This window comes from Mytilus californianus, unplaced genomic scaffold (assembly GCF_021869535.1).
Source record: "Mytilus californianus isolate M0D057914Y unplaced genomic scaffold, xbMytCali1.0.p SCAF_9, whole genome shotgun sequence".
NCBI lineage: Eukaryota > Metazoa > Mollusca > Bivalvia > Mytilida > Mytilidae > Mytilus > Mytilus californianus.
Window position 1 is genome coordinate 13100790 of NW_026262745.1, and position 12743 is coordinate 13113532.

Consider the following 12743-nt stretch of genomic DNA (forward strand, 5'->3'; position numbering starts at 1 on the left):
TAATAATGTAAAATTATTATTAAAACTTTACATTTTAATAAATTCGTCAATGAGATTTATATTTTCATCTCTTTTTTTAAGATGCATACAATTATTTTTATTATCGTGTAGTTTAGTTTCCCGTAATCTTCCCTACTTTGACTTGAAAATTAGACAAAGCACAAACAAAATTCGACTTTCATTTTCGAACGTTATAATACAGACGATGTAAAGCTCTGAACTGCAGCCTTTCTAGTCAGAAAAGTAATTTTAACTTATTTTCAGACAGTTTGTATTAATAATAGACAGGTGACACATGTGAAAGAGGACGAAGTTAAATGTTGAGCATAACTTATGTTTGCATGGTGTAAAATTATGATGGTTTCTGTATTTATACAACAAATCATTTATAACTAACATATAATTTATACCAATTGGATACATCATTAGCTTTTTAAATATCCAGTAAATATCCAATTTAAAAAAAATAATAATCTAGAAGGAAACATACAGGATGTTGTCTTCAAGTTTCAACAAATTATAAACAGGTGTCTAATGACGAGTTCGATTCCGTGCACTTTCCTTTAAATTTCCTATTTCACAATGCTTATGTTATTATGTCACAGTAAGAACTGATTGTTCGATGACGTTGATTACGTTGATTGACCCTGATCCTGATCCTAAGGTCTAAATTGATACAACTTGTCTATCTGTACTAATAATTTTCTATTAATTTATGGTACACCTTTGCTCATGGTAATTTCTCACGGTAGTTAGAATATTTATTTAGGCGCAGGATCGGGTTTCAGGGCTTACCAGTTCTTGAAAACGCCCTGATCTAGATATATATTCTCCTACAATTTGAGCTTTTTTTTCGTAGGTTTCTCTCTTTGGTGGTGATAATAATGTTTGTATGTCTGTTGGAATGTTTAGTATTTCCAGGTGTCTTATCAATTCTTCTCTTTCCAGATTGTATCTTGGGCAGTATATTAAATAGTGTTCAGTCTTTTCTTCTTCACCGCATTCATAATATGTCGTGAGGGATTGACCTATTTGGTTTCTGTATTTATTTAGCCTGTTGTAGCCTGTTCTTAATTCTGATAATATTCTTCCAATTCGGGGTTAGGTATGTCTAGTTGTACTACTCTCCCAACAATAGGTACTAGATCGTATACTGTCTCCCTGTTTCACTGATTGTCCATCTGCTTTGCCATTTCAGTTTTGTAGACCCCAAGTCAACCAGTGTAACCCATTCATATAAAACAACTCGAAATTGGTGTATACATGTACAACTGCAATATATATCAATCTCAGACTTGCTGGATCATGGGACAAGTCCGCCATTTATACCGTAGGACAAGCATAATAATAACTCACAGGTCCAACAGTCAGGGGTCTTATTGAAATAAGTGATTTTTAAATCACCTATTTAAGTAGCAAATTCGAAGTTTTGTCACAAATTGTGATTTTGTTTTTTACCAAAATTTTAAACACATAGGTTTAGATAATACGGTCTCACTAATTAGCGACAAGAAGAATAATTTAGCGACAAGAAGCGACAAGAAGACTATTTAGCGACAAGAAAACATTTTTTTTTAACTAAAATTACTTATTCCAAATAAATATGAAAAGAATATGCAAAAGAAAACAATTTTAGCGACAAGAAAGTTAATATTCTATCAATAAATAAATAGAAAAAAAATTTGAAACATAGATCTAGATATATTTATTTGTGATATTTTATTATTTATTATGTATTACAGCAAGTATTACGTTTACCCTGTCGTATAATGATATTAATTTTACTTGTGTTTTAAAACAATGGTATATTTATCTTATAATTTGTTTTTAAAACTCTCTTTGTACAATATATAATAAACTTGCAAAATGAATTATTTGTGCATCATTGTCCAGAAAACACAGACACAAATTGTGAAATACAAAGAACTGAAATCAAACAAGATGAAAACATAATTAAAATGTGAATATTTTTCATCATTTTATTTTGTGTATTGCCTCATTTAACGATAATTAGCATGTGTAATGCATAGTTTAATGTTGATTGAAGATTAAAGGAAATTAATGACAATCTTGAGTTTTCAACAGGTGGTCACTATTTACAATGATTGTATATTTTGGCGCGTGTATTTGTATAGTCTGACGCGTGTACAAAGTTGAAGGTGTTAATCAGATGTTATTGTAACAATAAAACAAGGGACACGCGCCTCGTTAATCTCAGATGTTTCACATTGTGTGTACTGTTATTACCTTAGGATGAAGACCTGGTTGGTCCATACCTTACGCAAAAAGTTATTCCTACTATAAAGGATTACGTTTACAATGCACGAAAATCAGAGTCAAGAATTCCATTGCAATGGAAAAACAACAATTGTGAGTCAATTAATCACATCTTTATCTCCATTCGTTTATTCATACTCTGCTGAAAACAGCACATACAGAATCTTAAACATATTCTTTATATTTAATAAAAACTACACAATCCCTTTCTTCCTTACAAATGTTTAATTTCTCCACTCAATCAATATGATAAAAAAAAAATTCAATTTATTTCTGCCCATATATTAGAAAACAAATTAAATGCATATTTTTTTAATATTTATTTGGATTAAGTAATCTAAATAAAAAAAAAAAATTCTTGTCGCTTAATAGTCTTCTTGTCGCTTCTTGTCGCTAAAATTATTCTTCTTGTCGCTTCTTAACGCTTCTTGTCGCTAATTAGTGAGACCCAGATAATATCTTTTCATTAGTAAAATTGAAAAAATGAACTTTTTGCTTCTTTTAAGCAGCAAGGTTTATGCCTTTGCTGCAATCATTTAGCTGCAAATTCTATTTTAGTTGAAAAAATGCTATAAAAATGGCTTTACATAATGAACTGATACTATCTTAACAGATTTTCCCCAGCAGTGGGAGTATTTTTCCTGTAAAATTCAAGGTTTCATCTTATAGATTATGTAATAAAATTCTACTGTTCGCGATCAAAATTTCACTGTTCGGGGGTGTTGAAATTAGTGGGGGTTATTAAAATAATGATACTTAAAGAAGTGATTTTTTGGAGGGAAATTGAGGTATGATACTTAAACAAGTGATTTTTATGTCATTATCCTAGATTTAGTACAAGGTCATCACCTGACATGACCTGGTCATCCTATCAACACAGATGTTGGTTCTGATAATTTTAGCAACATACATGTAATTAGTCCCTGGATCATTAGTATTCTATATTTAAAGCTACAATAAAATTAAATCACTTAGTCTAGTGATTAATTTGTACTACTTAAATAGGTGATTATTAAAGAAAGACAACTCTTACTTCCAAGGTGAATCAGTGATTTAGAAAACCACTCATTTAAGTAAGTCCCCTGACTGTCCAATTGTCTGGTTAACAAAAATGTTTGATCTCAACGAAAATCAAATAAAACATGTTAAAACATTTTTTTTCTCATAACCATCATTTTAATTAAACCTTGAAATGGTATCCGCTAACTTTTTAAAATCGTGATTTATTTTAAAGTTAACAATTGTTAAAAATCACTATATTCGTGAAAACATTATGATTTATTTTGTTTATTTCTACCTTGAGCATGTGCTAAAAACCCTGATATGGAGTGTATGTATCGTAACTGAAATGGTTTAGGAGATACATGTACCTGTAATTTTTCCAGATTTTGCCTTAAAAGTGTGGTTCTATTGAATTATTATTTTTCTAAATAATTTGTCCCAAGTTCAGAAAGATAGATCAATATTTTATTTTAAGTCTCATTGGTAGTATAACATAAAACGTTCACATACATATAACATGAATAATATACGAAAAGATATGACATAAGAAAACCATAAACCAGCACATGAACATGTAGTATTAAACTATTATGAGATCTTAATCAGTGGTCATGCAAAAGGTACATGACAAATAAAGCATTTCTCTTTCTTAAATAACAGAATATCAGACATTTGTCAGATAACAAAAACACAAATAAAAAGGAAATAATATAAAAACAATAAAAAATATATCAACATGATCAAAGTAAACTCGGACAGTATTTAACCTGCTAATATTGAATCAAGCTGTCCAACATTATAACTGGGTGTTTACTTCATATAAGATTTTATACAGCAACTCATAAAGGACATGCAGGAAAACAAGATCTTGTGCAACGTTTAGAACTGTTCCAATAAATGTAAATACAATGAAAGCAAGTCTAAACATTCAATCCAGCTGCAAACTATAGGTAGGACAGTTGAAGTTCATCCAAGAAATTCATTTTCCAGACACAATGGTTACACAACAACTGTAAACTATATTATAATCTTAATACATATTTTCAGTCAAAAAGAAAGAATTGAAGGACAATTCATCAGTTTGTTAAGTTTTTAAACAATAATATAATGAAAAGCTTGGTGTAAAGTACTACTTTTTATTAAATTTCCAGCAGGTGGAATCATAAATACATGTACTTTCCCAATAAGCTTCTTTATTTATATATCATCAAGATCATGCTAATGATAAAATTTGGTAAAAGTTAGACTAATTTATGATTTCTTTATCCCTGATATCTTCCGTAAGGTTTTTTTTTCAGGAATGAAATTATTATGTTCCTTTTAAATCCTAGATACATTGTTCTTTTTTATGCATTCATCTATATCTTGCAGACATTTGTAGTAAAGCATGGAAATGTACTATTTTACACTTTAATACCGGTACTTAAGTAGAGTGTTAAATTTAATAAAGCAATTACTGTCATGACTGTATCTTTTATTTATCATATTAACATATATAAAAAGGAAGATGTGGTATGAGTGCCAATGAGACAACTCTCCATCCAAGTCACAATGTATAAAAATAAACAATTATAGGTCAAAGTACGGCCTTCAATATGGGGCCTTGGCTCACACCGAACAGTAAGCTATAAAGGGCCTCAAAATGACTAGTGTAAAACAATTTAAACATGAAAACCAACGGTCTAATCTATATAAAAATATGCAAAACACCTTTGAACCACAAAGGAACGACAACCACTGAACAACAGGCTCCTGACTTAGGACAGGTGCATACAAATGCACTGGGTTTGAACTAGTTAGATGGCGCCAAACCCTCCCCCTTACCTGGGACAGTGGTGCAACAGCACAAAACAAGAACACACTTTACAAAACAATAAACGAAAAAACAAATATGATAAAGTTTAACAAACAACAACCACTCAATTACAGGCTCCTGACTTGGGACAGGCACATATAGAATGTGGCAGAGAATGCATGTATGTCAATCCCAGTATAGTATATACCGGTACATGTACATATATCATACTATTATGTTAATTAATGTTCTCTTTCAGATACATGAATTGCATGCAAGAGAGGTAGTGTCTAGTTGACTTTAGTTCGATTTTACTTGTACAGAGCAGCACAATGGCAGGAAATACAGCTGCTTGTAGTGACACTTCAGAAGCTATAGATTTGTTCAAACCTCAGGGACTTTATCTAAAACCAATAGCAAAAATTAATGTTTGTGTTCAACTTCCTGCATTGAAAGAACCAGGAAAGACTATTTCTAATTGGGAAGTCATGGAAAAAATCAAACACATGATTAAACCTCATGTTTTCTTGTCTCTCAAAATCGTTAAAAGTACTCTAGAGTTCATCCGACTAGAAGGTGAATTGGAGAATAAATCTTTGATAAAAACCTTGATGCAGAGATTGGAAGGTAAGACCATCAAACTCAGTGGGTTTTCAGAAACATTGAAAGTGAAAGCTGGGGAAGCAAAAATATCATTTCCTCTCAAACATGACTGGGACTCTTATTTTAGAGATGCAAAACACATGAATGAAATGAAGCCAGGTGAAAGACCAGATACAATTCACTTTAAAGATCTGCCGAGTCGATGGTTTGCATCCTATCACAGTAAAACCAAAGACAAGCCATGTGAAATGGTTTTACGGAGAGTGTTTGAGGGGTTCGGTGAAATACGCTGTGTAGACATTCCAATGTTGGATCCATACAGAAAAGAAATGGTCCCTGGGATCCAGACATTTTCATTTGGACAAGATCTGACATTTGAATCTTATGTGCAATTTAAGGAATATATTGGGTTTATGAAGGCTATGGATGCCTTGAGAGGGATGAAGTTTCTGTACATTGGAGAAGATGAAAAAGCCTACACTGCTAATGTTAAGGTATGAGTTGATAATTTGTGTATCAATACTTGTTAAATATGCAGGGTTCTCACTTAGGAATTTTGAAGGCAAGTCTAGGGAATCGTCATTTTTGGCCATGGTGAGTCCAGCAGTGAGGAGATGAAATTTTATTTCTACATAATTTATTATTTTAGTCCCCATGACAAAATTGAGCAAAGAAATTTATTTTTAAACTTTTGTCATAAAATGATGATGATTGTGCTCAGATGATACAACATTTTATAAGCTTGATGCATCTTTGGACACACCAGTTTTGAAAATGATGAGTCCAGGACTCATGGACTCATCTTAGTGAGAACCCTGATATGATTATATGTTCAACAGCATAAAAAATGTTTTTAAGTCTTACACATGTTGTAATTAACATGACTAATAGAACTGGTATTTAGACACTCACACATCTCCATTAAAAGCATTTTATCAGTATTCTATATACTTTAGAAAATAAAAATTTTCTTCCACAGTATCAAAAAATCTCCATGTGTTTATATCATGATTTGTGATTTTGTTTAGTTTTTGCTACAAATATTGCATCACTATGACAGAGAAGGATGTCCAGCTATCAATGTCTATGGTAACACATTTTCTTAGACATTACATAAAATTTACGTAAGCATTTCACAAAGAAATTTTACGTCAGAAAAATGTGAACTCATTTCACATGTTTCATACTATATTACATATTTCATTTTTAATGTATTTAACTTTCAGGTTGACTTTGATAAGTCAAAGCATTTATCAGATAAATGTATTAAGAAGAGAAGAATAGAAAGATGGAAGTTACAGTTACTTGAGAAAGAAAGAGAAGAAAAAGTGAAGAAGGAGAGAGAGGAAACAGAAAGAAAACAAGAGGAAGAAAGGTAACACATATTTTTTTTTTCATTCCTCACTGTGGAATCATTTGGTTTCATGGTGGACAAAGTTTTTGAAATGAACAAAAGTTGTTACTATGAGCTGTATTAGGATATTTTATTAGGAGTCTGCAGCGTTTAAATTAACAATGGAGTTTTATCCAGAGCTTCACTGTGAATAGTCATGACTTATAGAGGAACATGGTAAATATGAAGCCAAAAATGTTGAAATCACATATTATGGTGACAATAACAAAAAAAAATTTAAATTTAATGTTAGGGAAGCAAAACATAGCTACTACTTTTCCAGGTTTCTGATGCTGTCAGTACTAATACCTAATGTTGAATCATCTGATTTAGGTTCATTTCAGAATAAATAATGACACTTTAGTATTTTGTATTGGTGTAATGCAAGCAATATAAGAGGGTGTCTACATTCCAATTTACTACAGTTACAGCTAAAACCTTTGACAATGATTAAAGGTTTTGTTTTCTAATTAGATATTTTATGATAGTTTTATTTATAATCTTATTAGGTGTGCTTATGAATAAAAAAATATGGTAGACCTTTCCATCTCTGTATGCCAGTTTCTAATACTTGCAATTTGTAATATTGACATTCTTACATTTTCTTAGACCCAAAAATGTAGGTTTTGTGTTTCATGCCCCATAAATGATAGCTATATATATATATATATATATAGAATTTCAGGCACCATAAACTGGAAAATGCTGCTACTTTATATGGTTCCAAGGCCATTTTTACACTTTTTGTTCATGTAAATGAAAGTCTGTCATTCTGCCATTTGCATGTACTGATAGAAATAATAAGATAATGATGAAAACAACACTATATAAATTTAATGCATCCGAAGCGCTTTTCTATATTTAACTCCATCAGCAAATGTTGAAGGCAGATTTAGCATGATTGGTAAATTTTTAATGCACTTTTGAGTAAAAACCAAAACAAAAGTTAACAGTTGTATGAATTGAAAACATATTGTTTATGATTTATTTTAACACTTTCTTCATAAAATTATTGTAAAGATGACAACAAAATAGTTCCAGTAAGAGAACCATAAAACACCGTCTACAAGATTACACTGCAACATTGCTACTGCTACACATGTTTTTATATTACATTTGATTTCCTATCCTGTCTAGGTTGAAAAAAGAAAATGAAGAGAGAGAAAAAGAAAGGAGAAGAACAGAAAAAATTGAAAAGAAAGAACAAAGGAGGAAAGAAAGGGAGGAAAAGAGACGATTGCAAAGATTAGAAAAAAGAAGACTGGAAGATGAAAAAAAATATCAGATTAAATTAGCATTAGAAGAAAGAAAGTTTTTAATAGCTCAGAGGAAGTTAGAGTCTATCAGATTATTAACAGAGTTATTTGAAAGAGTTAAGGTGAATAAAAATCTTTTGATAGAATAGTTTGTCAAGTTATGCAAGTACTGAATATATATGACAGTTACAACCTTTTGACTCTATACATTTATATACAATGCCAACAATACACTTTTTAATCTATAATTGAAAATACCTTTAACCAGAAACATGTAGATGTCTCATAAACCAATAACTCAGTTTTGGATATATGAAATCCAGACAATCTTTTGAATTGAAAACACCAGGTGATATAAATATGATGGATTTTTATTAGGATGATAGCAAAAAAATAATTACTTATATTGTAAAAACAGTTTGTAAATGACTAACACAATAGCAGTTTATCTACCTCAAGATTCCCTAGTCCCTTCTGGTACTAATAAACAGGGACCTTCACTTAGATAGCTGTGCCAGTGAAGCAAAACTGTTAACAGTATGTGCAATATTCTTGTTGAATAAAAAAAAGATTTATGAGGCAGGAAATAACTTGTTTGATAGTATGCATGAGACATTAAGCAGATGAAATTGCTTGTTTGATTTGATTTCAGATCATTTTTGTGTTTTGAAGATTGTAACAATTTATTCAATAATGAAACTTGAGTGGCTTTGCTGTTTTAATTAACATTATTTTATTAGTTTCTGGTTAGATAAAAAGATTCAAACAATTTAAAAAGAATTTCACATTTTTCCCAATCGAATTGAAATGCATATCCTGTGGCCATGTTTCACATACAAGGATCTGAAAACACTTGGTTCTATTTTCTGTTCTGGTAACTTTTATATCAGTCAATCAAATTGCTGCCTCCAAATTTTTGAAGGTGTATCATTACGACAAAACCATGAGATCCTGAAAGGTCTTTAAAAACAGAAAATAGAACGTTTGTTTACATGTACATTCTTTTATCACATTTTTCTCCTGGCACTTGTGCTTTGCAGTGGCGGAAGTTATAACAAGAGGTTTCAAAGTAAAGGTCACTGCATACAGGAAAATATAGGTGAATTAGTGTACGGAAAGGCAATAATTCAATAGCAGTACATTTATGGAGATTTTAGTAATATAACAGATTTTCTTTCACAAAAAAGATCATTACACTTGTTTTATAGTATAACTTAGCCATTCAAGTATATAAAACATACTCAACTTTTTTTTAAATTTGAAGTTTCATATGGCTTTAAGACATTATGCCCATCACAACAATCAACTTAGATAAAACATCTGTTCATTTAAAAAAAAATAGTTTGAAATGACTTGAAGTTAATAATTTTACACTTTCATTTTATTTATGGTGGTGTCAGCATTACAATCTGATTGAAACCTATAGGTTTCATGGAAATTTTCTAAATTTTCTACTGTATAACATTCAAGAAACATAAGGCTGTATATGTAATATGCAGGTCAAATAAATCCCCTATTGTATTTGATCAGGAATGAAAATAAAACAAAATACCAAAATGTAGAAGCAACTTCTTCTCAAATGAACACACAAACAAAGCAATATTTTCTACCCTAACTTATGGAATTGCTTTAAGATACTATTACAATTTTGTATTTTCTGTGATTCTAGGAAGAGAAAGTGAAAGAAGACCTGGAAAAGCGTGAAATAGAACTAGAAGATGAAAGGAAGAAACAAGTAGAAGCTGAGGCATTAAGGAAATCAGAGGAAAAACAGAGAAAAGAAGAACAGAAAAGAAAAAGAAAGATGGATTTAGAACATCAAGAATATGAACTCAGACACAAAATACTCAAAAATGTTCAAGCGAAAGAAGAGAAAAAAGAGGAAGAAATAAGAGAACAGTTGAGAAAAAAGTTGGCAAAAAAGAAAGGAAAAGTGAAATTAAAAAGTGCTATTGTCCTGAAGAAATGACTTGCCATAAACCTCAACATTGGTGCTGTTAACAATGTATTGTCACCAGGTTAATCAGGTGACAAACATTTTGAATGTATTATTGACCTTCTGAAGGTTGAATTAAGTGTAGTAGAGTAACACAAAAATAGGGATGTCATGAAACACTTGTTATACTAATCTGTTGTCATTGGAGGTCCTTTTGATTCTTAGAAAAGTACTGATAAAATAGTTTGTATAAGCTTGGCACAGAACATTTAGAAAAGAAAGCGTTATGACTGTTAGATGGAATTGAAAAGTTTATTATTGATCATACAGGTATTGTGATTTGATCATTTTCAATCAATGTTCTTAATGTCAAAGTTATGAAAGGTAGAATGTTTTAATGGAATATCATAAGGCAAGGTAATTGTCTTTTTTTTGTTTGTATGTGTTTGTTCATTTGTACATACTTTATTCAGTAAACTTACAGGTTTATTTGTGCATACATGTACCTACTGATCAAAGAGGCTGATTCAACATTGATCATGTTTTCAGGCTACTTCTTCAAGTTGTGATATTAAAAACAGTACAGAGTAAATTTGTTTCATTTATAAATCTGAGCACATTTCTGTCTTTCTTTTGTAACAAATGCAGTTCCAGATCTCATTTACTTATTGCATTCAAAGCACTTTTATAGATAACCCAAATGATTCAGACCCGGTTCATATTCAATCTCTGTACTCACAAGGGTCTGAACTCTTCATACAATGGAAATGTGTCAATAACATGGAAAAAATTAAAGTGATGTATCTATCTATATATTCACTGTCATGACTGTTTTGGAGATGAACCAGTTCAGTGCTTTGTCAGTTTATTGTGGTTGCAAAAGAGAGAGGCTGAAAATACTAAAGGACAACTTACTGTATCATTTGTAGCCCTTATCTAGATCTTGTACATTATTGTATATTGTAATCTTAAGTGTATCTAATTGTAATATTTTGATGACATGGTCATTTCCATGGAGTTTCTACTGCATTGACTTTTTATTTACTTTTTTGTCTTAGTTGGTTTTGTTCTTTTCAAATTTACATTTATCTCATATTTTTTTTTTTTATTTCGTTTTAATCATTCTTTTGTTTTACTCTTTTAAATGTTACAGTTACCAGAGAAGGGGACCAACAGATCTTTTGTGTTTGGTGTATTTAGTGTAAAGAAGCATCTTAATCTTACAAATGCAACATTCATGTGAAGTGATGGGAAAAACATTTGTATAATTTGAAATCAGTTTTGGGATTCCCATTGCTAAATACCATTTGCCATTTGTGTAAAATTTGATGGTGTTTGGTATCAACAACTCCTAATCTGTAATCTCCGCTTGATTTCAGTAATCTTGATTAGCTAATGGCAGTTTAGACCTATTCTATTTTTTATCCGACTTATATAAGTTATGGGGTTTGTCATAGCAAACTATGAACTTTAACATATAATTACTAATAGAGAGAAGAGAAGTATGATTATGCGATTTCTGCATTCAGTTTTATTACTAAAATTTCTTTTCAGATTTTTTGGTCAACAAACTTTTACAGTAAACTGTAATGTACAGTACACATACAATTTTTTCAAAGATGATTGTAAACTGTGACTTTTAAAAGTAAATAATTAGTATGATATACATACGGAGTTATTATTATTATTGTGTCTTTCGAACTAGTACTTTTATGTACACAAATTGTTTTATATTGAACTTTGAAGAATAAAGCCATTTTGTTTTGTTTAATGTGCTGCTGTTTTAATATACTGTGGATTCATTGATATTTGTGGAATGCCAATTTTCAAATTTGTAAGGTCATGTGTGAAAAAATTTACTTGTAGTTCTAAACCCCAAAAAATTGTTCGTTTCAAGATTTTTCCAAAATCTGGTCATAATTTATGTGTTTCGATTTGCTTATCATTTGAAAACTTTTCAAGTGATCTGGTGTCGTCAACAAATGTTTAAGTTTGTGATTAGTCACTGTAAGAGGAACCACTAATGGTAAGACAATAATTTTTGGTTGGCAGTTGTTTTACCATAGGCACATCTCATTCCATTGACATCATTTCGCCCCTTCTCCGCAGTCTTGGTCTATTGACTAAAACTTTTTCATTTACATTACACTATCGAAATAACACATAGGTGAGACATATCTCTGTGTCAAAAGGGTATTATGATATAAATACTAATATGAGATTTCTGCTTTCATTTTTAACTCACCTGGCCAAAAGGCCAAGGGAGCTTTTGTCATCACCATTTTTAAAAAATTTTGCCCATTATCTCGAAAATTATACTAGATTGACAGAAACTTTAAATAGAAAAAATGATAGAGAGACAAGATCTACAAACAAGTCAACATGGCTGAAATCATCGACTCCTTATTAGAGATTGTCCTATAATGACGATTTTTACCAATATTTTGTGTTTTTGCCTAATATCTTAAAAATATATTAGAT

The 12743-nt window shown here is 30.7% G+C and overlaps 1 protein-coding gene across 1 annotated transcript; it reads left to right on the plus strand.

Moving 5' to 3' along the window:
* Window positions 1–145: 145 nt before the first annotated feature.
* LOC127715565 (A-kinase anchor protein 17A-like) lies at window positions 146–12033 on the plus strand. Its single transcript, XM_052221653.1, has 5 exons — window positions 146–243; window positions 5334–6171; window positions 6904–7052; window positions 8208–8448; window positions 9996–12033. The coding sequence occupies exons 2-5, from the start codon at window positions 5407–5409 to the stop codon at window positions 10293–10295; spliced, it is 1455 nt and encodes a 484-aa protein (XP_052077613.1). The 5' UTR covers window positions 146–243; window positions 5334–5406; the 3' UTR covers window positions 10296–12033.
* Window positions 12034–12743: the final 710 nt, after the last annotated feature.

Excerpts from the sequence above, each read along its gene's own strand:
- LOC127715565 (XM_052221653.1), top strand. The coding sequence starts at position 5,407 with ATGGCAGGAAATACAGCTGCTTGTAGTGACACTTCAGAAGCTATAGAT. Across the intron at positions 6,172-6,903 it reads CCTACACTGCTAATGTTAAG|GTTGACTTTGATAAGTCAAA; the intron begins GTATGAGTTGAT and ends TTTAACTTTCAG. Across the intron at positions 7,053-8,207 it reads AGAAAACAAGAGGAAGAAAG|GTTGAAAAAAGAAAATGAAG; the intron begins GTAACACATATT and ends TATCCTGTCTAG.